The 26,500-nt window shown below is 42.4% G+C and overlaps 1 protein-coding gene across 2 annotated transcripts in view; it reads right to left on the bottom strand.

Annotated features, from left to right (window-relative positions):
- ddx46 (DEAD (Asp-Glu-Ala-Asp) box polypeptide 46) overlaps positions 1-26,500 on the bottom strand; it is a 73,149-nt gene that overhangs the window by 24,212 nt on the left and 22,437 nt on the right. For both annotated transcript variants that reach the window (XM_067996207.1, XM_067996208.1), the window contains 7 exons: positions 26,110-26,230; positions 25,839-26,014; positions 24,014-24,135; positions 17,136-17,214; positions 9,157-9,239; positions 6,576-6,740; positions 2,244-2,406 (listed from right to left, as the gene is read on the bottom strand). In XM_067996207.1, coding sequence (XP_067852308.1) covers positions 2,244-2,406; positions 6,576-6,740; positions 9,157-9,239; positions 17,136-17,214; positions 24,014-24,135; positions 25,839-26,014; positions 26,110-26,230 — 909 coding nt within the window. The remainder of the gene's footprint in view (positions 1-2,243; positions 2,407-6,575; positions 6,741-9,156; positions 9,240-17,135; positions 17,215-24,013; positions 24,136-25,838; positions 26,015-26,109; positions 26,231-26,500) is intronic.

The raw sequence follows: 26,500 nt of genomic DNA, 5'->3' as shown, positions 1-26,500 counted from the left end.
CTCCGTACTTCAGTCTACACTGCACATTATAATTTGTCATACCAAACCTTCTATAGATTATCTGAGCAACACTGCTAATTGGTGCAAAAACGTGACAATCTACTCATGTGCACTGGGAACTAGATTGAGACGATTCCAAACTCAATTCACTAAGGACACTTACCTGGCTGAGAGAATTAAGAGTCTTATGCCATCAATCTGGGCTAAGATAGTCTAGTGGTTATGGTACTGAACTAGCAAACACAGGTCACGAGATAAAATCCCACCATGGATTACATAGCACAGAAACAGGTCATTCGGCCCAACTGGTCTATGTTGGATTTTATCCTCCACACGCGCCTCCTCTCACTCTACTGCAGCTAACTCTATTAACATACCCTTCCCATTCCTTTCTCCCTCATGTACTTATCTAGCTTCCCCTTAAATGTGTTTATGCTATATGCCTCATCTACTCCATGTGGTAGCAAGTTCCACATTCTAACCACTCTCTGGGTAAAGAAGTTTCTCCTGAATTCCTTATTGGATTTTTTAGTGACTATCTTATACTTACGACCCCTAGTTTTGGACTTCCCCACAAGTGGAAACATCTTCTCTACGTCCACTCTATCAAACCCCTATAAGCACTGGCTGCATTCTGTACAAAATTACTCTGCTATATCGACACTGCTTAATCTCAGAAAAATATTCTCTTTCCCTCCCAACTTCAGTCTACACCGCAATTTATTTTAAATACCTCTTTTAAGTCACCCCTCAGCATTCTCTTTTCGAGAGATAAGAGCTCCAGCCTGTTCAGTCTTTCCTGATAGTTAGAAACTCTCAGTTCTGGTACCATTCTTTTAAATCTTCTTTGCACTTCCTCCACGGCCTCTATATCCTTTTTGTAATATGGAGACCAGAACTGTGCACAGTATTCTAAGTGTGGCCCAACTAAGGTTCTATGTAAGTTTTAACAGAAGTTCTCTGCTTTTCAATTCTATTCTTCTATAAATGAACCCCAGTGTTTTGTTTGCATTTTTAATGAAATCATGAAATTAAATTCAATAAATCTAATACAAGTTTCTACATAAAAAATTACTTTGAAAAGTGATCTCTGTGGAGCACAAAGTTTTCAGGTTTGGTGTAAATTAAAGAATTTAAGAGGTTATTGAGATTGCAAATTAATTTTCACACTGGGTGATCACCTGTTCAGTTTGGGCTTTTGGGTAAGATGTCGAGTAACAAGGCTATTTTAAAATTTAACATTTACAATCAAGTTTCAGAGTGGGGAGAAGTGCTAAAAAAGACACTTGTGTGGGCCTGGCCTCCTATCCATACATACAAAAGAACTTTGTTTTAATGGAACAAGATTGCGGTAGGTTTAATTTCTGTATCTTCAATTGGGATGAAAGGGAAAATTTAGGCTACTGAATTATCACATAATCCTAAGAATTTCAAAGCACCATATCTGCATATTTGCTGGTGTCTCTTGGTAGTTTCTTACTCATGTGTTGTATTTTTTCAATCGTTGGTTAGAAGCAACCAAGGAACAGACATTTGATGCAGAACTCCTTCCCCTTCAATTACTCATCCAATGATTGATATCCATAGGTTTCAATGCTCATTCATGATGCCACTGAAGAGGGATTTTACACAAAATGAATCATCACAGCCTCAAATCCGAACATTCAGTTTCAAAATAAAAAGCAAAAGGAATGAGGGAGGACGGAACATGGCCAATAAGTGATTTTTTTTCTAAACTCCCACTGTAACCCAATGCTACTGAGCCATCAGACCAGTTTCATTTACTGGTTCATGTAGTTACTTCATCTTAGCTAAGGGAAATAAAAACAGCCAGGATTCCCCACTTCTGATCGTTATCCAGTATCCCTGCTGGAATATACACGTGGGATCAGTGGGGTTGCCCCCCATATTCAAACTGCCTACAACATGTATTAGGGGTAAAATTCAACTTTGGTGGAGCACAAAACGGGTAGTAGTGGATCAACCGCCCATTATACGCCCTGCCAGATTTTCCTTTTCATTAACTTCAATTAACTTGTGCTACCGCCAAAACTGAACTTTACCCTCATTGTCTACATCTGAAAAGTGGCCTCTTGAATGAGGCTCAGTGAGTTACCCACTGGTGCTCATAGAGCCATACCCTTGTGTGTGTCACCACCTTCACAAGGGGAGAAAGGGAAGGAAATTGGGGGAAAAATGAACACTGGGGATTATGTGGTAATTGAATATATTTTAAACAGTACCTCCATGTAATGACATGCAGGGATAGGCAGCCCTCATCAGGTCCTTTAATAAACCATCAGCATGCTCTTGCTTGTCCACAAACACTATAACAGAGCCATTTTCTTGGTAATGACCCAAGAGTTCCAACAACTTCAAAAACTTGCTTTCCTCCTCTATGACAATCTGTGGCAAAAAAAATGTGGAATTATAATTTTGGTTGAACAATATTTTCATTATATATGTTCTTGAACTACAAATTGCAGTTATTGACAAGGTCGACCACACTAACCTCCTCTAACCCCTCTTCTCCATCGTCCAGTTCAGTGGGTTTGCCCTCAAGGATCGGCTCTTGGCCTCCTCGTCCTAACCTACATACTGGCCCTTAGCAACATCATCCGAAGACATGGGGTTAGATTCCCCACGTATGCTAATGACACCCAGCTCTACTTTTCCACCACCTGTCTCGACCACTCCACCTTCCGACACTGGGCTGTCAGATTGCTTGCCCAACATCTGGTCTTGGATGAGCCACAATTTACTTCAGTTATCCTTTGGGAAGAATGAAGCCATCATCTTCAGTCCCCGTCACAAACTCCGTACCCTTGCCGGCAATTCCACCTCCCACAACCTCTGTCTCAGGCTGAACCTGAGTTGAGCTGCCAAATCCATATCCTCTCCATCGCAAAGACTGTGTATTTCTACTTCCGTAACACTGTCCGACTCCACCTCATCTCAGCCCACCTGTCACCGAAACTCTTGACTATGCCTTTGTCAACTGCAGACTCAACTATTCCAATGCTGTACTGACCGGTCTCCCATCCTCCATAAACTCTGCTGTCAGTATCCTATTCCACACTAAGTCCCTCTCACCCATCATCCCTGCCTTTGCTGAACAACATTGGCTCCTGAAACACAAATACCTCAAATTTAAAATTCTTATGTCCCTTCAAGTCCTCACCCCTCCGTATCGCAGCAATATTCTCCATCTTTACACCCCCCCCCCCCCCCCATGAACACTGTTCCTGTCTTTGGCCTTTTGTGCATTCCCCCATCCCTTCACCCACCATTGACGGCTGCACCTTCAGCTGTCTAGGCCCTATGCTCGGGCATTTCCTCCCTAAATCCCTCCTTCTCTCCTTCTTTAAGACCCTCCTTAAAACCCACCTCTTCGACCAAGCTTTTGGTCGCCCCTCCTAGTATCTTCTTCTTTGGCCTGACGTCCATTTTTTCCCCCTTACGCCGCTGTGAAGCACTGTGGGACATTTTTCTACGTTAAAGGCACTTTATAAATGCAAGTTGTTATTGTTACACAGATTATATACTAATAATCAACTGCATGTTCAGTAAATTATGTTAACTAAATTTATAATATATTGATCAACTGCTAATTTATAGTTCAATCTGCACACAAGTCTACAAATATCTGTACATGGCGTGCACTCCCGTGCGCACATTGATCTTACTTCCTATATCAAGCTTTTACAATGGAAACCCCCCATGTCAACATGTCACAGTGGAAATATCTAAGTGAATATTTATACTGGAAAAAATGCTGTATCAATATTTTATTGTCACAGATGAACCAATCGAATCACTCAAAATGGTTTTTCAAAAAATTCCAGCCACTACTTTTTTTTCACAATAAGTTAAGCTTCCGATGCGTTTAAACAAAATAAAAAAAATACATATTTCACAAAATCATGATCAAATTTACCCAGTGAATTATCTTTAGTGTTGTTTAATGTCTTCCTTAAAGTTTAGTTCAAGACCTCAGCTTGTCTCAAAAACTTGGGCAGCCACTGTATACTTTTACTACAAAACAGTTTCACAGAGCATCCTGTATTGTAGAACGTGTGCATTCTGAGCACATGCTATTTGCAGAATTTTGCATTATTCAATCTGTGTATCAGCATGAATTGATGTAGAATGGTGCGTCTCCTCATCCTGTGAGGGTATGGAGAGTTCCTTTACTATTTTCAAAAGATAAAAATGGTAGACTGAATTCTGAGCATTATTTCAGGTGATGAAATTGAAATTTATTAACATTTTTTTAAAATCAATTGTTCAGACAGATAACACCTTAGAGTAGCTGTGATTTCTTTATTGATGGTTAGAAGAGATTTTTTTCAGTTTTTTCCCCCCCAAGTGATTTAAACCCAGCTGCAGATGTTTGAATTATGATCCTTCAGATTGGTTTCTGCTTCTGTCAATCACAGCAAGCCATTCCCCTTTTTATTTTGGTTGAAAATTCAATTTTAAAAAACTCTCCTGAACCATTTTCAGGCCTTAAGGGATTTTTTAAAATGTCAAAGCTGTGTAAATAATAAGCTTTCGAGCAATTATGAAGTAATTTTTGTGCCTTGTGGAAATTAATGCTTTTTACATAATGTATAAGTTCGCAAATTTAACCAGTGTACATTAAATGTCTTGAATCAGGATTGTAAAAACAGGAACCAGCTGACCACATGAACACTGGTGGGAGAAAGTTCCATTAGGATGCACAAGGGTCTGTTAGTTGAGTAGGTGAAGAGACTAACAGGCAGAAATACAGAGAGGTGGACTGTGGCACCTCAAGGTCCAATAGAGGTCAACTGCAGTTTGGGTCCCATTCTCCTGAGGCCCTCTCACCCACAAGGCTATTAGACCCTGTCCTCCAAATATTCTTAGATCTCAGCAACCACCCAATACTGCCAGACTTTGGCTCCCTAACCCCCTCCACAGTTCTACTGGGCCCCAAGACCTACCTTTCCAGGACTTTCGACCCCACTGCCAGATCCTGGGACCGACATACCCCCTCCCCCCAAACCAACAAACTCTGAGACCACATTCCCAGTGCTCTCTGATCCAAAAATTTTCCTCAATTCTCCCAGAACCAGAGTTCTCCCTCCCAACACTAGCAAATCCCAGGACCTGCATCAGTGTTCGCAGAACCCACTTCTGCAATGCTCCTGGAATACCACAACCCACCCTCAGATCTTTCTCTTAATCTTACCAGATCCTGAAACTCAATCCAGTATTGTCAGATACCAGGCCCCCATCCCAAATCCCAGGAACACCACCATTGCTGGTAAGTCCTGGAAAGGGAGTTTCTGAACATTTGGGGGGGGGGGGGGGGGGGGGGGAAGAAGTCTGGCAATAATTTCCTGTTCCTGTCAACACTACATGGCATAACAGCCTTGTACTATAAAACCTCCAACTGTTCACAAGCAATGCCATGGGAGATCTCCTAGCATGATATTAAAACTCTTGTGTATGGATCACAACTCCTGTCCACATAAGCTTATTTTCCAGGTCACAATTTTTAAGTCACATTTTACAATGGCAAAACACCATGTAAATAGCTTTACAATCGAAAGCCTCCCACTATTAGATGATGCTGTGTCGCGTCATGCAGGTCCACCTGTCATTTTGTTTTACACATGATTATCAGATGTTTTTTGCCTGTTTATCAGGTGATTGAATACGATTTTCAGGTTTCTCACCCATAAATGGGGCAACACAGAACTCCATTTGTGGGCCTCCCCGACCCACCTGATCCATTTAATCCATCTAATCTTGGGCCTTGACCTATCCATCCCCAGTTCTGTTTTTCTCAGTAGTTTGCGGCTGGTCTTGAGCCTAGCCCTCATTCCCACCTGGTTCTGGCCACCAGATTGCTGTTGCAGCGCTCCCCCCCTACCCCTATTCATGATGTGGAGATGCCGGCGATGGACTGGGGTTGACAAATGTAAAGAATCTTACAACACCAGGTTATAGTCCAACAATTTTATTTGAAAATCACAAGCTTTCGGAGATTATCTCCTTCGTCAGGTGAGTGAAGGAGATAATCTCCAAAAGCTTGTGATTTTCAAATAAAATTGTTGGACTATAACCTGGTGTTGTAAGATTCTTTACCCCTATTCATATCATTGCTAGTGGTCTGATATCACACAAAGTGTGTAATAGCACACAGGCTAAGTTTTTCCATCCCAGCCTATTACTTGACCTTTTGCAGCCATATTTCTCAACTCTGGGCTCAACCCCAGTTCAGCTCATTATCAAGTTTTTTATTTTTGTTGGAAGTGCTTACAGTGGTTTAGCTTCACTTGCGATGCACTGATGCAATGGTAGTAGTTTTTACTCATACTCATAATATGTATAATCACTTAGAAAGAGAAAGGTTTCACTTATGCCAAGGACAAAATTTAAAATCACCAATAATAAATGTAATGACAATAGTATCACCCATAAAAAATGAAAATTCCTTGTCCAGCATGGGTTGTGGGGCTCCAGCTTGCTACACAAAAACACTGAACTGTGGAAATAAATTGCTAGATTACAAGGAATATGTTGCACTGTTGTTAAGCACCTACCACATGTTGCTCGACATCAGAGCAAACGACACTTCTACTACCCACTTGCACTTCAAGAGGTTTTGTTAATATTCGTCGTGCCAGGGCCTCCATAGCTCTGGGAAATGTTGCAGAAAACATAACCGTTTGTCGGTCTGGTCGAATGTTTTCGACTATTCGCATTACCTATTAATACACAAATAGAAACTGTTCATCTTTACAGCTCTTTGTGATCTTCAGTAACAAACATCAGAAGTAGATCATGGTTTAGAAACAGGATCGTGCACGAATAGTCTAATGAGGCCGACGGCAGGACCATGGCAAATTAGTCTGCTGGCCTCATTAGGATAGTACTGGTAAGCTGCGGGTGCTATTCCCGGCCCCAGTGGCAGTTTGCCGTTCACAGGGGAGGTGGCCCTGGATGCCTACTGAGCAGCAATAACCAATATGGGGGGGTGGCACACTTCCAACGTGGAATGATCGCGTGCACATCGCTTGCCAAATTGGACCACTAGATTTTTTTGTGGCATCTTAATTGTCATTTTCATGGATGACGGAAACAGTAAGATGTTATATGGCCATGGGAAATTGTAATGCGCTGCTAGGTACAGATTGGCGCAAACTGGTAAAATAATATTTTTATACTGAGGAAGACTGCGACAAAATACAAGATGTTAATAAACTTGCAGAATGGGCATGTGAGTAACAAATGAATTTCAAAATAGCCAAGTGTGATGTGCTGCATTTTGGTAGGAGGAACAGGAAGGCCACATACTCCTTGGAAAGTAAGTCTAAATGAGGTAGAGGAGCAAAGGGATCTAGGGGTAGAGATTCACAAATCATTAAAAGTAACAACACAGGTTAACAAGGCCATAAAAATGCAAAGAAAGCACCCGGGGTTCATTTCTAGAGGAACAGAATTGAAAAGCAAAAAAGTTATGTTAAACTTGTATAGAACCTTGGTTAGACCACACTTGGAGTACTGTGCACAGTTCTGGTCACCATATTGTAAAAACAATATAGAGGCACTGGAGAAGGTGCAAAAAGATTTACAAGGATGATACCGGAACTGAGGTTATAACTATCAGGAAATACTGAACAGGCTAGTGCTCGTTTCTCTAGAAAATCTCTTGGTTAGGTGACCTAATAGAGGTCTTTAAAATTATGAATGGGTTTAATAGATGTAGAGAGGATGTTCCACTTGTGGGGGAGTCCAAAATTAGAGGTCATAAATATAAGATAGTCACTAATAAATTCAATAAGGAATTCAGGAGAAATTTCTTTACCCAGAGAGTGGTTAGAATGTGAAACACATGATCACACGGAGTAGTTGAGGCGATTAACATAGATGCATTTAAGAGGAAGCTAGATAAGTACATGAGGAAGAAAAGAATAGAAGGATATGCTGATAGAGTTAGATGAAGTGGCAGCAGGAGAGGAGGCTAGTGTGGAGTACAAACACCGCCGTAGACCAATTGGGCCGAATGGCCTGTTCCTGTGCTGTAAATTCTATGTAAAGTCATGAATGAAAACACTAAATACTTTGAAGAACGGCAGCAGGAACTAAAATGCTTAAAAATAATTATATTTACATGCCAGGTATGAGGAATTGAGTTCACACCCATGATTCCCCACACAGATTCATCGATTCCCGAGACAAGGAGTTACTAATCTCACCTCACTGTTATAGGAAAGGGACGAGTAGGGTCCCGGTCCTTTCAACAACCAAGAGGGAGGGGGAAATTAGATGGCAACGTACCCTCCCCTGATCACTCACACACAGCTAGCAGCCAGTGGAGGCATGGTGACCGTGAGAGCAATGCTGTATTACTTACAAAAAATGTTACCAGTCCTGTATGTTTTGGGAATTACATCCAAGGAATCTAAAGGGGGCTTGATTTTCAGAAATGCAATATTACTGAAAAATACCCAACAATGCCAACACACAAATATATGTTCCTGCAAATACTGTGAGCCAAATGTACAACTCCATCACAATGCACAAACCAAAGTAAAATTCTGGGGAAAAAAAATTAATTTGAATCTGTTTAGAGGAGAAAAAAGGGCACTGCACAACTATAATTAACCCGGAGATTTGCACTGATCCTTCATGCACTCTGAAGCTAAATTTTAGTGATTGTCTTAATCACAGATGTAATGCACTACTGCATTGATGAATGACTGGGGCAGGCGACATGGCACAAATGTAATATGCCATGAATTTCTACATTTACACATGTAGAATGACTTGCAATGAAAATGCTCGTTTATGAGCAGATCAGATTGATAAATTTATTTACCAGAACAAATCACTGGTCACGTAAACGGTGAACTATTCTGTATGCTATATAAACATTTATCAAATCACACAGTCAAAAGAAAATGTGAATTGATTCATTAAGTGAGCCAATCGACCTCTCAGCATGCCCGCTTGTAGAATTATTTCAGTGCACTGTATTATCATTTTCTGTGAATTTTGTTCATTGCAGTAGAACTTTGGAATTAATACATGATCAGTTATCCACACAAATATCCAGATAAGAGACATTTAACTGCTCAATAGTCAAAACTATCAAACAATATTTTCAAAGAAAATGCTTACCTGAGGCTCAAAACCCATATCAAACATTCTATCTGCTTCGTCAAGTACAACATAGGTAACTCTGCGAAGATTTGTCACACGACCTAGGAATAGCAAGAATGTAATTTTAGTGAGTGCTCTGCGTAGAACATTCAGCAATCCTTAAATCATTTAAACTGATTTTATATACTAAAACTAAAAAAAACAAATCTTTCCCAAATTAAGCACCAACTTGGTCCATATTTTCATGACTATAATTCTGCTTTATACTTTGTCTTGTCGTCATACAGGTATTACATTTTTACGTACAGGTTATACATTGGGTACAATACTGTGTCAAAACAGTTGCCCATGTTTTCTAACTCGTCCCTTGCGTACCATCAGGGCAAGCAGAACCTGCAAAATTCACAAAACAGCCCTCTCCAAAACAAACACCCATCACACAATTTTAGACTGAGGTAAAGCATGGAGCCACATCAGCCATTATCTGACAAGTCTCAGCATTCACCTAGAAAAAGAACATATTAGAGATTACGCCGCATGTGTGGAAGACAGGGTCCTTGCTACTAGCCTTTAACGGCTATTAGTAGGTGTATTTTATATTAAGTAACTGCATACTTCCTCTAGAGGCTTAACCAGTGAAGCAGTGAGGAATTACTGTATGCTGGAATTTACTTATCTTTCTAAGTATCTGAATAAAAGAACATTAAACCTACATACTTGAAAACGTTCCAACAGTACAGCTTATATTCTGAAATGAATATGACACATTCACAAGGAGCCACAAGTTTAGTAACTGGATACTGCACAACTTTATTATGGACCTACCTCTGATGGGTTAAGTCTTGCATGCCCAAATGAAATATCTTGAGGAAACTTTCTCCATATGGGTCAAATAATGTTGACAGTTTAGTAAAGTGATATTCAATATCATACAGTATTTGTCCAATATTAAACTGTATACTTTCTCATGCATTCAAATCAGCAATCATGTCTGATGTAAAACACATTAGATGGTACAATGAAGGCATAATGAACAACCTTTAAATCTACACATACCCGCAGTAATATTTGTTTTGGTATCAAAGTGTGATTTAATTGATTTTTGTTTTAAAGCACAATCATTTCATAAGTAGTTCCTATATCATAGAAAAGCTTTAATCTTGATAGATTTGTGCAGTCTTACTACAGCAAGATGGAGATGGAAATGGAAATGGATTGGAGGACAATTATTGACCACTTACTGAAAGTTTCTTGCCAATACAAAACTATCAATAAAGCTAATTAAATTCTAGAATGTACCTTAAGGGTATTTGACTTTGTCAAAAGTTATTTTAACTTTGTATAGGTCACTGGTGAGGCCAAATATGAAATAGTCCTTCATTTTGGGCACTCTTATCTTCAATGCATTAGAAAGGGCTCAGAGAAAAGTGACAAGGATGATTGTGGCCCTTCGTATTCCAAGGCGAAACAGAAGACTCAATGATCTTGCTTTTGTTATGGAAAGGAAGATTGAGGAGAATATGTTCCAGCTCCTTAAAATACTGAGAGACATAGATGGAGATACTAGCAGGCCATTTGAGTTGATCAGCGAGAGCAGAATCAGATGACATTACTTTAATAAAAGTTTTTATCTGCAAGGTTATAAGATTGCTTTGCTTTTTTGATTAGTCAGTGGGTCTTTACAACTCTATGTGCCATTCCTCATTTGGGAATCACAAGTACAGATGAGGAAGTCTGTTCACCCATATCTTAAATGGCTTAAACATGGGCAAAAATGGCAGCTCAACGTTCCTGGTTACAGGGTTTTCAGCCGAGATGGAGACGGGGATAAAAAAGAGGGGGGGGGGGGGGGGAGGCGGCAATATTGGTTAAATAAACAATTACGGCTGTGAGGAGGGATTATATGTTAGAAGGATCATCAAATGAGGCCATATGGGTTGAGCTCAAGAACAAAAAAGGGACAGACACACTGCTGGGAGTGTACTATAGACCCCCAAACAGTCAGAGGGAGATAGAAGAGCAAATATATAGACAAATTTCTGAGAAGTGCATAACAGTAGGGCAGGAGTAGGGGATTTCAACTACCCTAATATTAACTGGGGATACAATCAGCACAAAAGGTATAAAGGGCACAGAATTCTTAAATTACATTCAGGAGAACTTTTTTAGCCAGTACGTAGCAAGCCCAACAAGGGGGCAGTTCTGGATTTAGTTTTAGGGAATGAAGCTGGGCAGGTGGAAAGAATATCAATGGGAGAGCATTTTGGTGGTAGTGATCATAATTCAGATAGATTTAGCAGAGTTATGGAAAGGGACAAAGATAGAGCAGGAGTGAAAGTTCTAAATTGGGGAAATTTTACTAAGCTGATAAGTGATTTAGCAAAAGTGGACTGGAAACAGCTACTTGAAGGTAAATCAGTGTCAGAAGCAGTGGGAGGCATTCAAGGGGGAGAATCAAGGGGTTCAGAGTAAATATGTTCTCACAAAGAAAAAGGGTGGGACGGCCAAATCTAGAGCCTCCTGGATGACAAGGAGCATACACGGTAAGATGAGGCAAAAAAGGAAAGTTTGTCAGACACCGAGAGCTCAATACTGCAGAAAGCCTAGAGTATAGAAAGTGCAGGGGTGAAATTAAAAAGGAAATTAGGAAGGCAAAGAGAGTGCACGAAAAAATACCGGCAAGTAAAATTAAGGAAAACCCCAAAATGTTTAATAAATACATTAGAGCAAGAGGATTATTAAGGAAAGAGTTGGGCCTATTAGAGACCAAAAAGGTAACCTGTGTGTGGAGGCGGAAGATGTGGGTATTGTTCTTAATGAACACTTTGCAAAAGTATCTTCACAATAGAAGGGCACGACGCAGAGATTGTAGTTAAGGAGGAGGAGTGTGAAATATTGGATGGGATAAACATAGCAAGAGAGGAAGTATTAAGGGGGTTATAGCATCTTTGAAAGTAGATAAAGTGCCAGGCCCAGATGAAATGTATCCCAGGCTGCTAAGAGAAGCAAGGGAGGAAATAGCAGAGGCTCTGACCATCATTTTCCAATCTTCCCTGGCGACAGGCGTGGTGCCGGAGGATTGGAGGACTGCTAACGTTATACCGTTGTTTAAAAAGGGAGAAAGGGATAGACCGAGTAATGACAGGCCAGTCAGTCTAACCTCTGTGGTGGGCAAATTATTGGAATCAATTCTGAGGGACAGCATAAATTGTCATTTAGAAAGGCACGGGTTAATCAAGGATAGTAAGCATGGATTTGTTAAGGGAATGTCATGTCTGACTAACCTGATTGAATTTTTTGAGCAGGTAACAAGGAGGGTTGATGAGGGTAACGTGCTTGATGTAGTGTACTTGGATTTTAGCAAGGCTTTTGACAAGGTCCCACATGGCAGACTGGTCAAAAAAGCAAAAGCCCATGGAATCCAAGGGAAAGTGGTAAGTTGGATCCAAAACTGGCTCAGTGGCAGGAAGCAAAGGGTAACGGTTGACGGGTGTTTTTGCGCCTGGAAGGCTGTTTCCAGTCAAGTCCCGCAAGGCTCAGTACTAGGTCCCTTGCTTTTTGTGATATATATTAATGATTTGGACTTGAATGTGGGGGCTTGATCAAGAAGTTTGCAGATGATACAAAAATTGGTCATGTGGTTGATAGGAGGAACGCTGTAGACTGCAGAAAGATATCAATGGACTGGTCAGGTGGACAGAAAAGTGGCAAATGGAATTCAATCCAGAGAAGGGTGAGGTAATGTATTTGGGGAAGGCAAATAAGGCAAGGGAGTATACAATAAATGGGAGGATACTGAGAGGTGTAGAGGAACAAAGGGACCTTGGAGTGCATGTCCACAGGTCCCTGGAAGGTAGGAGGACAGGTTAAAAAGGCATAAAAGATACTTTCCTTTATTAGCCGAGGCATAGAATATAAGAGTAGGGATGTTATGCTAGAACTGTATAAAACACTGGTCAGGTCATAGCTTGAATACTGCGTACAGTTCTGGTCACCACATTACAGGAAAGATGTAACTGCACTAGAGAGGGTACAGAGGAGATTTACGAGGATGTTGTCAGGGCTGGAGAATTTTAGCGATAAGAAAAGATTGGATAGGCTGGGGTTGTTTTCTTAGGAACAAAGGAGGCTGAGGGGAGATTTAATTGAGGTATATAAAATTATGACAGGACTAGATAGAGTGGATAGGGAGGACCTATTTCCCTTAGCAGAGAGGTCAGTGACCAGGGGGCATAGATTTAAAGGATTAGACAGGAGCCCAGGAGAACTTTTTTGACCCAGAGGGTGGTGGGGGCCTGGAACTCACTGCCTGAAAGGGTGGCAAATGCAGAAGCCCTCAACTCATTTAAAAAGTACTTGGATATGTACTTGAAGTGCCATAACCTACAGGGCTATGGACCAAGTACTGGAAAATGGGATTAGGTCGTCTTCTGCTGGCATGGACATGATGGGCCGAATGGCCTCCTCCTGTGCCATAACTTTCTATAATTCTATATCAGCTCATTGATCTAGAAAAACCTACAGTTCCACCCAGAACATTCAACTGTCCAAGGTTTTGCCTCCATCGCTCTACCCAAAGTTAGTGCAAATTGTTATCACTGTTTGCACGAAGAACCTCCTAACAATGGTCTTAAAATTTGCTATAATCTGACTGGCCTATAAATCTCAAATTTGATTTCTCCCATCTGATTGGTTAGCAGGCACCAGATTCCAGAAAACACAGAAGACAGCCATGATAATTCTAAGTGAACAGAGAAAACTAAAAATTGAAATTGCTAACTGAAAGCTCAAGTTAAATTAACCATAAATATTTAAAAGTTCAAACTCTAACTGAAAGTTTAACCAACAAGCAGTGACAGAACAGCACAATAAATCTAGGCCATCTGTATTTATAAGCAGCGTGTTATTTTTTTCCCATTAATGGTGAGTGGATTAGTAAGAATTAGGTGTCAGCTATTGAGGTCCGTACGATTCCAAAATACATTTTTGTGACCAATGTCACAACCAGTAGGCCACAATTTTCTCAGCAAGCTCCGACAGTGAGAAAACTTGCCTGCCAACACAACACAAAATCGCAGATGCGTTACACAAAATTTTCCAACATGCGCTGGAGGCGGACAAGGTCCCTTGCTATTAGTGCATATTTGGAAAATTTAAGTTGTAGTGTTTAAAATCAACAAGCCTCAAGTGAGACTTGAAATAATAAAAATATTGGCTGGGGAGAGACCACGATCAGGAAGATAGTTCTTCCAGGTTGAGGCTGTTCCATTGCACTTCAGGTGTGCCGATCAGTGAGACGACCCCACATGCACGATACTCAACAGCATCATTTGTCGTCGCGGGGGATTGGGCTTGCTGTTCGACTGGAAATTCAATGAATGGTAGCGGGATAAGTGGGACAGGTTCTCAACAAAACGCGCTAAGCTGCATATAATCTATAATCTTCAAAACTTCTCTCGATTCAGGAATCGTTCCTTTAGATTGGAAAATTGCACATCTCACTCCGCTTTTTAAGAAAGGTGAGAGGGGGAAACCAGGGAATTATAGACCAGTTAGCCTAACATCTGTTGTCAGGAAATTACTAGAGTCTATAATTAAGGATAGAGTGACTGAACACCTAGAAAATTTTCAGCTGATCAGAGACAGCCAGCATGGATTTGTAAAGGTTACGTCATGCCTGACAAACATGACTGAATTTTTTGAAGAGGTGACTAGTGGACAGGGGAATGTCAATGGATGTTGTTTATATGGACTTCCAGAAGACATTCGATAAAGTCCCTCACAAGAGACTGTTAGCTAAAGTTGAAGCTCATGGAATTGAGGGCAAATTATTGACCCGGTTAGGAAATTGGCTGAGTGGCAGGAGACAGAGAGTAGGGATAATGGGCAGGTATTCAAGTTGGCAGGATGTGACTAGTGGTGTCCCACAGGGATCTGTGTTTGAGCCTCAACCATTCACTATATTTATTAATGACTTAGATGACGGGATAGAGAGCCACATATCCAAGTTTGCCGATGACACAAAGATAGGCAGCATTGTAAGCAGTGTAGATGGAAGCATAAAATAATAGAGATATTAATAGATTAAGTGAATGGGCAGAACTGTGACAAATGGATTTCAATGTAGGCAAGTGTGAGGTCATCCACTTTAGATGTAAAAAGTATAGATCAGAATGGTGAAAATCTCGAAACAGTGGACGTCCAAAGAGACATAGATCATTAAAATATCATGGACAGGTACAGAAAATAATCAAAAAGGCTAATGGAATGCTGGCATTTATATCTAGAGGACTAGAATATAAGGGGGTAGAAGTCATGCTACAGCTATACAAAGCCCTGGTTAGACCACACCTGGAGTACAATGTTCAGTTCTGTGCACCGCACCTTAGGCAAGATATATTCGCCTTGGAAGGAGTGCAGCGTATATTTACTAGAGCAATACCTGGACTTCAAGGGCTACATTACGAGAAGAGATTACACAAACTAGGGTTGTATTCCCTGGAATTTAGAAGATTAAGGGATGATTTGATCGAAGTTTTCAAGCTATTAAGGGGAACTGATAGGGTAGATAGAGAGAAACTATTTCCGCTGGTTGAGGAGTCATGGGGATATAGCCTAAAAATTAGGAGTGAAATTCGGAAACACTTCTACTCACAAAGGGTGGTAGAAGTTTGGAACTCTCTTCCACAAACGGCATTTGATGCTAGCTGAATTGTTAATTTTAAATCTGAGACTGATAGATTTTTGTTAACCAAAAAGGTATTACGGGATATGGGGCTACAGCAGGTATAAGGAGTTAGGTCACAAATCAGCCATGATCTCATTGAATGGCGGAACAAGCTTGAGGGGCTAAATGGCCTACTCCTGTTCCTATATACATCTGGTTGGGAATAGGGCTGAAGGTTATAGGGATGGATCACAACAGTTCCAGCCTGCTAAGCCTGGGGGAAGACGCAGATTGTTAACTGTGTATGGCTGCTCACTAGGACTGAATAGTGGAGATGCAGGAATGCAGGATATACTGGAGTTTGGTAGATTATTTTTAGGGATCAAAGAATGGTTAATTAAAGCTTTCAACTCAGGAGATTCAATTGGCGGACAGTTCATGATAGGGTAGGGTGATACATGAAAGGAGCAGCTCGATGGACTGAGTGACCCTTTCTTGTTCTAAACTTTCTTATTAAATTAATTGATTCTGTGCGGTCCTGTCATTTTAAAATTTATTTTGCTACTAAATTTAGCTCACAGATAGTGAATTAATGTTGCCAAAGACAAACACTGAACCTATTCAGGATCTGAAATGAAAATTTATCAATAAGTGACGAGTTCACTTGCTGTGCAGAAAAACGTAAGATAATTTTTATTTTTAAAATTGACTCGTTAGAATGTTTTGTCTTAGAAATTTGTTTGCTGTTCAATTTGTAGAATTATAGCATATTGCTTATTTTTTTTAAGATACAAAAGTGCACCAATGTTAAGAGAAGCTGCCTATATTGAGAGAAGTGCTCACTCCCATATGTCCCATTATGTTGCATTTGAAACAGGACCTACCACTCAACAACAATCACCAGCAGTAAGAGTCCAGGAACCCAGGAAACCATTGTTTGAATAAAGCTGATGCAAAGAATTTCTGACGATGTCAAGGTAGGGAGAGGGAGTCATAAAATGTGTACCTTAGTTAGCATCAAATTCTATATACACATCAAACTGAGCATCACCTAGTAGGTGTGCTTTGTGAGGAATTCATTCCACATTGCATCAGTGGAGCTAGTCACTCGTGACCATCTCCTAGACTTCCTTCACTTCACTCCTAGGAGTCGTTCACTGCTTAAAAAATGGAAACTGTGGGAAACATATCGAGGTTGAGTACTTTCTCCTTTTAAAGTGCTTCCCCTTACATTCTGCTTTAAGTGGCTTCCATATATACTTAACATTAGATAAATGATAAAGTGTAAAGTATAGCAAGTGCTCAACTGTTTATAACTCCCCTTACTTACCATTATTGGCTGCAAGCATGTCTATCATACGGCCTGGTGTACAAACTATAATTTCTGCTCCTCGCTTTAGTTCTGCAATCTGGATTAAGAAATAAAATGTTTTTTAAAAATACATCATGATAAACAAATCATCTTAAGTTATTCATTAAGAATTAGGACTCAATCAATCATGTTGATTTCCTTTGGGAGAGGCCTCTAAAAATTTACTACTGTTAGAACACAGATGAAGTTAATAAGAGAATTCCCATGAGAGATTTAAAACTTCATGGAGCCATATTTGTAATAATTATATAAACGGACGTATTTTGTACTAAATTGTTAGGTAATCAAAAACTGTATAAATGTATCTGATTGTCTGTTTGAGCTAAACCTAGAATTTGAGAGGACGTAACATCTCAGAGCTAATTCAACCTCAATGCATATATTAAAATGCCAGCAAAGCATTTATGGTATAGTGGTAATGACAGCTGTTTATAAAAATGATCCCTCTGCCAAATAATACACTGGATTACATATTCAGACTCATTATAAAAACACCTCCTCATTGCTATCTAACTCTACTGGTGTTTTTTGGGAAGTCATAAAGGTGACTTTTCACCAAATTCATAACTAAACTGGGCACTGCTGACTAATCACAAGCATTAAGATGGAAATTTGGTTTAATCCACAGTCTTCTTGTCCTCCTTTATAGTTGAAATCTAACCATGTATAGATGGGGCAGTCATCTCACTGCTCAACTTGTTTCTTGCAGTTAAGTAGGGGAGAATGGGGAAAGAGAAGAAATCAAAGAGAAACTCCAGAGTAAGTGAGTCCTCGGGTTCAAGAGAACAATCTAGAGCAGAGATTGCTATTTTATCCAAGTACTCGGTAAGAAAAATATGTATTCATGAGTATGATTAAGACAAAAGAATGAAACTTCTGATGGAATTAATGATTTAATATTCATTATAATTAGCACTGTGATTGTTGCCTTTAAATATGTATAGGTAATTCACACTAAATGTAATACTAATCTATGCAAGTAAACTGGAGAATACAACTAATCATGAATTTAAAGAAACACTATGGGCCCGATATTAGGAGGGCGGCGGGTTCGCAGCGGTGGGGGGGGTCGACTGGGCGCGTGGGTAACGTGCCCCGTGAAATCAGTGTGCTCCGCACTGAATCGTAGGCTAATTGGAGCCACTTACCTGTGCTTCCGGGTTTCGCACTGGAAAGCTGCGCAGTGGGCGGACTGCATAGTCTGTCAGCTGGAGGAGCCCTGTTTAAAGGGGCAGTTCACCAATGCTCCTCCTGCAGCAAACAACCAATTTTGAACCATGGAGCAGGCCAGAGGAAAGGCTGCCCCAAGATTTTCCGACTCCTCACTCCAGGTTCTGCTCGATGGGAGGAAGTGCCCTCCCTCCACCACGAAGAAGGCCTGGCTGGAGGTGGCCGAGGAGGTCACCAGCAGCGGCAATGTGCCACGAACCTGGGTGCAGTGCAGGAAGAGATTTAATGACCTAACCAGGTCAGCCAAAGTGAGTATACTTACGCATTCTCCCACACTCCGTCTTCCACATCACCTCCACCACCACACAACCCCTTCTGTACTGCCAGAACGCTCTCGCATCTCTCCTCACATCCACTCAACTATCATCCTCAACTTGCCTGCACGTACTCACCGCCCCTGTCCCCATTCCAACACTACCATGCAACCCAATCCTCATACAATCTCATGGTTATGTTGCACACATGCCCTCCCATGCATCTCCCTCACGCTCAACCCCACCCACACCAATGCATGCAGCGGGTCACTGTGCAACCATCACTCAATCACGCCTCTATGTTTTGCTTTGATAGGAGAAGAGATGCCAGAACGCCCGGGAGAGGGCAAGGACCGGAGGGGGCCCGGCACACCAGATGGTCCTAACAGACGTGGAGCAGCAGGCATTGGAGATCAGCTGCACGCTGGAGTGCCTGTCCATGGCAGATGCCGAGGCTGGAATTGCACAAGCGGCTGGTGACAGAAAGCTAACACTCAGCGCTCATGATAGCGAATGATCTTAGCATCACTTGGCATCTGCAGCACCTCAACATCTGTCCACATGCCTAATATTGCTTTCTGTTCTCTTGTAGGCCCATCCGCGAGCGCCGTGACCGTGGAGGGCGATTCCTCAGAAGACCTGCCGGCCTCTGAGGGTCCATCGTCACATCTCAGCCATGCATCCACCAGCGCAGATACACACACCGCGGTGAGTCCCCATCCTCACTTAGTTGGGCTTGCACACGGTGAGTCACCACGCACATGTGAGCACGAGCAGAACCTGGTGGCAGGGGCAGCCGTGGAGAGTTCGCCTCGGTGGGAGCACTCTTCTCCAGGCTCTGCTCAGCTGGACCCAGATGCTGAGCCCTGGGGGCAGCCGTGAAAAGAAGAGTCATCGAGGGCAGCAGCACATTGCCGAGATGCTGGAACAGGTGCCACGCGCACTCTCCACAATCGTGCAGAGGATGGAGGAGTCCAACTGTGTGGAATACTGTCACAGGGACGTGAAGGCATCTCTGAGATAGTGTCGTGGGTAGGTGCGGGAATGTCTGCGATGGAGGAAAGGCTAGCCTCCATCGAGCATCAAGCATGGCTCAACAATGAGTCCATTCAGGCCCTGACAACGGCCGTTCGGATTCAGGGTGAGCAACATTCTGCTGCCTTAAACAGGCTGACAGATCCTTACCGGAAGGCTGTCCAAGGCTTCACACAAGCCCTCCAAACTGTCGTCCAGCAGGGTGGAAGGAGTGATGTGGGCCTGGGCCAGGAGAGGGATGATGTTGAAAGGGGACATGGAAGTGGGGACACCACTCAAAGCGCTCCCACGTCTCACCCGTTGCCCCCCTCTCAACCAGTACCCGCAAAGCTGCCCCCTCTCCAGGTGGCCGAGTCTGCCCCGCCACAGGTGCAGGTGGAGCAGTCTTTGGAGGGGCCCTCACGGGCACCGAAACCCAGAGGCCGTCCGCACAAAGCATCTAATCGGTCAGGGCATGGACGAAAGCAACCTGCCATTACCTCTGCTGAAGCCACAGGGGTAGCACCAAGTCAGGGTTCCCGGAAACGCACAGCAAAGGTTTTGTGAGCACAAAGGGAATGCAATGCACAAGGGTGTTTGACGATTTGTCATGTTTTTTAATTTATATTTGTTTTCTGCCACATGCACAATAAATCCTATTATTATCACCACTACCGCCACGTCCTGCCCATTCTTGACTGGCTTGTGGAATAGGTCCCTTTCATGGGGTTCACCATGAACACGCACACTTGATGTCACCCATTGGGTCATTCTACAGTGGGTGTAGGTGTAGTTGCACCACTGTTTTGTGCAGGGGACAGGGGAGGGGGCTGGTGTGGCCGCTCCTCTGTCCAGGTGATGAGGACTGGACTCTTCCACAGTCTGATGTTAGAAGAACCGTTCACATATCAGTGACTCCCTGGCCTCACAAGCAGCCAGGTGAGCCGCTGTTCTGCCCATGGGTTGTTCCTCCTCCTTGGCCTCATCCTCCTCAATATGGGTGGCAGATGTGGATGGGGCCTCCTCCAGCGGTGCCCCTCTCTGTTGTGCCATGTTGTGCAGGGCACAACAGACGACTATAATGCGTCCCACTCTGTGTGGCGCGTATCGAAGCGTTCTCCCAGAATGATCAAGGCACCTGAAGTGCATCTTGAGCAGCCCTATAGCCTGCTCAATTGTAGACCTGGTAGCGATGTGGCTGTCATTATACCGACGCTGTGGCTCGGTGGTGGGGTTCCTCAGAGGTGTCATAAGCCATGTGTGCGGGGGGGTATCCCTTGTCCCCAAGGAGCCAGCCCTTGTGGGTGTTGGGTGAGTGGAAGAGGGGCGGCATGGTGGACTCCATGAGGATGAACGAATCGTGGCAGATGCCAGGGTATCTGGCGCACACGTGAAGGAATCTCTTGCGGTGGTCACAGATGAGCTGAGTGTTCATGGAGTGACAGCGCTTCCTGTTGATGAACAGTCCTGGCTCGCATGGAGGTGCTCGTATTGCTATATGGGTGCAATCGATTACACCCTGCACCCGTGGGAAGCCAGCCACAGCGTGGAATCCCACTGCCCTCTCCATCTGGCTGAGGTCATCCATGGGGAAGTTGATATAGTGTGAGGCCTTGTGAAACAAGCCATCGGTGACCTGCCTTATGCACTTGTGTGCAGATGACTGAGAGACCATGGTGATGTCCCCGGTGGCACCCTGGAAGGATCTGGAGGCGAAGAAGTTGAGGGCAGTGGTGACTTTGACAGAGACATGTAAAATGCTGCTGCTCGGTCCATCCGGGACAGCTCGTCATTAAGGAGGCTGCAGATGGCCGCGACTATCTGGCGACTGGCTCTGAGCCTCCGTGTGCACTGCTGCTCAGAGAGGTCCAGGAAACTCAGCCTCGGTCTGTAGACCCTGTGGCGAGGGTAGTGCCTTCTGCGACGCATCTCTCTCTGCCGTTGCCCTGCCTCCTGCTGTGCAGGTGGATATGTCACAGCACTGTGTTGTGGGGCTCCACGTGTCAGAGGTGGATGGCGTGGCCGGTGATGCTATTCGTCCTCCGAGGAGGTCATGACTTCAGCTATGGCGGCCCCCATCCGGAAGATGTACATCTGAGGGCGTCCACAAGGTAGGTACATATGTCTGGACACCGGGGTAAGTGTGCAAGTTTGTGAATTTTATTGTTAGGAGGAGGGTGGTGGAGGCCAAACTTTGTCCAGAGTGACAGCGTGGCCTCCTGCAACGAGTGAGGGTCTCCCACACCTGCCAAATGGACCTTTGCAGTTGCCACAGGCTGATGGCTGCAATACGTCCATTTGAACTGGGAGTGTTTCCCCCAGTACGGGAAACAGTCTCAGTTCATGGCAAAATCCCACCCCTCCTAAAATATCAGGTCAATCAGGTCTGTAAACGACCTGAAGTACCTGTTTAATTACTTCAGGTGGCACCCCGCCGGCTTTAAGTGCCGGCGGGAGTTCCACATTCGGGGGCTGCACGTGCATGTCAGCGCGTCACTGGGGAACCCGGAAGTGGGCAGGTTGGAGCCGGGCTCCAGACCCGCCCCGGGAATCCTCGCCATGAACGCACCCGCTCGGGGGTGTGAAAATCGAGCCCTATATGTGGTTGGTACAAGAATAGATTATTTAGCTAGAGAAGGAAAGGCTTAGGGAAGTACTTGCAAGCTACCTTTCTGTCAAAGCAAATCTTACTATATATCTAATGCCTTTAGGAATAATCAAAATTTTAATAGATTTTTTCATGCCATTTCAGATCTCCAGGGCCCTTCCTTCCTAAGCCAGTCTTGTAATGTAGGTTACTGGAGCAGCCCACACCTGACTTCAATGGGAGCCAGCTCTTCATACTAGTTTGGGGGCTAATCTGGAGACACTTGTGTTTCCATAAACCTAAAAATAACTAGTTATTTTTCAAATCTTACTGCACAGTGGCTGGCCTTCTGATCAGGACCATCATCTCCACACAACTTCCCATTCTCAGATTTAGCTTCCCGTATCCGACATTTGTACTTCACTGTCAGCAAAGAATGGCGATGGGACATTCAGAGCCCATGTTTAGCATCAAAATAGCAACTGTGAGCACTGAGAATCACAAATACCAAAAGATGGTGGTTCCAACTGGGAGGCCAACTACTGAATGGCAAGTTTTTATAAAATGATAATTCGATATTTTGAAGAAACTGGAGTAGAATTTTATACATGAACATACTAAAATACCATTGTGGGTCGTCACTCTGGAGTATTTCCTTACCGATAAAACAATTAAGTTGTAATATTTCAAGACATAGCTCCTATACCTCAAATCTACATTACGTTATTACAGAACAAATTTTCTATTACTGACTGAGTAACCTGGGAAATGAAGACAGAACATTTTGCACATTTTCGCATATAATACTACAAAGCAAACTCTGGTCGCACAAGGAATTACAAACAAGTCCTCGCACTGATGGGCAAAAAGCAATATACTGCAGGTGCCAGAAATCAGAAATTAAAACTAGAAAATCCTGGAAACACTCAGCAGGTCAGGCAGCATCTGTGGAGAGAGGAAGGTCGAGTTACTGTTTCAGCTGAATGACCTCTCATCAAAAATAGAAGGTCATCGACGAGAAACGTTAACCCTACCTTCCTCTCCCCACAGATGCTGCCTGGCCTCAGTACTTCTAGCATTTCCTGTTTTTATTATTGTACTGATAGGCCATGGTTATGAGTTTCTAAAAATTAATGGCTTGGAACCCTAATAACTACCAACATATATTATAAAACATTTTGATTCAAATTTCAATTTGTAACTAGAATGCAGTATTTCACTATATTAAGATCAGTTACAATAATCTGACTTCAGCGGGTACCTGAGTATCTCTCGATCACTCAGTGGGAAATTTCATTGCCTGGTGTGATTGAATTGAGCCATAAAGATCCGGAAGGCCTCAGTTCAATTCTTGGTCTGTATTGAGTTAGCTAATTTTAGCTGGGGTGCTGCATTCTGTCTCAGTATCTCCAGGCTTTAGGCAACGGGAGGGAGAAACCAGGGTTTCTGCTTTTGACTAGTAATGACGATAGAAATCGCGAATGGATATTGGATAAGATCTGGTTATGCTGGGCACTGGTGGTTTATATAAAATATATCAATCACTGAGGCCCAGCATTACTCTTTGGTTTACATTTTGTAAAACATCTGACCCTCCATCCCAAAATGAATAGTCTACCATCACTCACTGTCTAGGCTTATAAATGAAAAAAGGCCACTTGGAAAAGGTATCAGGCAGTTGCTGCAACAATACCCACATGAATCACTGCTTTCAGCATAGAAAGGGAGAAAACTGCTGAAAAATAAATTACCTGCTCACTTATTCCAGTTCCACCATAAACACACACTACCCTCAGTCCAAGTGCTTTTGAGAACTTCTTGCATTCTTTGGTAATCTGAAGGGCTAACTCGCGGGTTGGAGTCGAGATGAGTGCTGCAAAAAAAATTAAAATATTTGATCATTTCAAGAGTGCATTAAAATGTCACTGGTTCTTGAAACAAATGGAGTGACTGTATAGTTGAGGATTATCAATTCTGAATACATATCGTGATTAGTCCTTACCTTTCAAAGTGTTCAGCGTTCACTAATGTTTTCCCTAATTATGGTGTTCAGAAATTTTCCAACTACCATTGTACAGCTAACTGGTTTATAGTTACATGGCTTTTCCCTTTTTTTGAACGGGACGTAACATTCTCCACCCTCCAGTTTTTTGGTACAACTCCCCCTCCCAAATAATTTTGGAAAATTATGGTTAGTGCCTCTGGTATTATCAGTAACCTCACATGGTATCCTGGAATGCAGAATCCTATCTAGGAAATTAACTAAGCCTCATTAATCCTTTTAATATCATTTCCTTTTTATGTATCTCTTCCCACATACTTGCTTATCTACAGGTAATTGGGAGTAACAACAAATAAGTGGGAGTGACTTACAAGATGTGCCATTCTAACTTGTATACAGGCTGTAGTTTTTAAAGCAAAAAAAAGTTGAAGTTGAAGGTATGGCCCTTATAGGTGAGGGCCTTAAGTTTGGGCTAATCTAAATTGAAATTTATCAATCCAGCTTGTTAAACCCAAGAAAACTCAAAAATTAGATCACAGCCGTACCATCACTCAGTTTTGTTTTAATCATAAGAACACATAAGAACATAAGAAATAGGAGCAGGAGTAGGCCAATCGGCCCCTCGAGCCTGCTCCGCCATTCAATAAGATCATGGCTGATATGATCCCAACCACAAATCTAAAGAACACAAGAAGCAGGAGCAGGACCCGGCCACTCAGCCCCTGGGCCCTCTCCGCCACCCACAGGGCATTGACCGATCCGAGCTCAGCTTCATGTCCAATTTCCTGCCCGCTCCCCATAACCCCTAATCAATAGATTTAAGGATCTTTGCTATTTCATGCAATTTTAAATTCTGATGAAAACATGCTAAACTTGCTAAATGCACTGAAAGGTTTGAGCGTTTTCAATCACAAAACTAAACATGAAATTCAGTATTAGAAATTGAAGAAATCTGCTTGCATGTGGAATTTTACGGCAAGTTACTGTTTTATTACAGGGTAAATTCAAATCCTAGAACAATAACTGGCATGGTGAATATATCCTAATTTATTACTGCCAGTAGATCATTCAGTATTTTCATTATATTCTGTTCAACTGCTGTGTTTCTTAATAAAGTGAATAGAAGTGATACACTGGAGATTGGTGGTTTACATAAATCACCCACTGGGACCCAGTATTACACTGTGGTTTATTTTCTGTAAAGCACTTGATTTTGTAACATGCTCATTTATTTATTTCTTTTGGATATCGTTTACACTTACTATTTATAAATGCATGGGTACATATAACAATCCATATGCGTTTAGCATCCGTGTCACTGTTTTAATCCTTTGGCAGCCACAAGCATTACTAGGTGATGCTGTCTCAAAATGTTTCAGTGGTCACAATACCAGTTTACAGGCCATGCATTAAAAAAGGAAAAATTACAGTCATGCCAGCAGCAAGAACAAGAAGTACATGGAGACAACTGAATTTCAAATCGAATCAGTATATCAGGAGTTTCATAATTCTGAAATACTTGATTGCAGTGCTGCTACTGTGGCATCCGTAAGCACACAAGACTAAATACTCACCAACAGGACCTTCCGCTTCTTCAAGCGGCCTCTGATCCATGATGTGGCGGAACATAGGTAGAAGAAAAGCAATGGTCTTTCCACTTCCAGTTTTGGCAATTCCAATTAAATCACGTCCACACATGATGGCAGGGATTGCCTGTGCTTGGATTGGTGTCGGCTTCTCATATGCCTGCCTAATATTAGAAAACAATTATGTTTTTTGGGGAATTGAGGAGTGAGTGCATTTAGAAAATCATTTTAATACTATAACGTTTTAGAAAATACTCACTTTTTCAATGAACTTAATATCTTCATGGAGATCCCGCATTGCACCCATGATTTAATTGGCTTCGGACAGCCTTTGCCACGTACTGCAATTCCCTCTAACTCCAATCTGTAGGCATTCACTTCTGTAAAGCAACACAAAAGCTTGAAACTACAAGAGTTCAATCACTGCATAAAAAGATTCCTGTAGTCAAGTTAGTTGGATAGTGACGAACAGGAGGTTCGTGTTTGTTTTAGTAACCAGCCAAGAGCAGCAGCTCACTTAGTCCTCTTGGCCACAGTAGGCGCAGGACATTGAACAGGCAGTCAAAAACCTGGAGGGAGTGAGGGATAGACAAAGGAACAGCAAATGCTCATCACAGCCGGGAATACACGAGTAAGTTTTACAGAATTAA

The sequence above is a fragment of the Heptranchias perlo genome, chromosome 14 (assembly GCF_035084215.1).
Source record: "Heptranchias perlo isolate sHepPer1 chromosome 14, sHepPer1.hap1, whole genome shotgun sequence".
Lineage (NCBI taxonomy): Eukaryota > Metazoa > Chordata > Chondrichthyes > Hexanchiformes > Hexanchidae > Heptranchias > Heptranchias perlo.
Note: the sequence above shows the minus strand (reverse complement) of the source record. Positions and strands in the feature narration are given on the sequence as shown.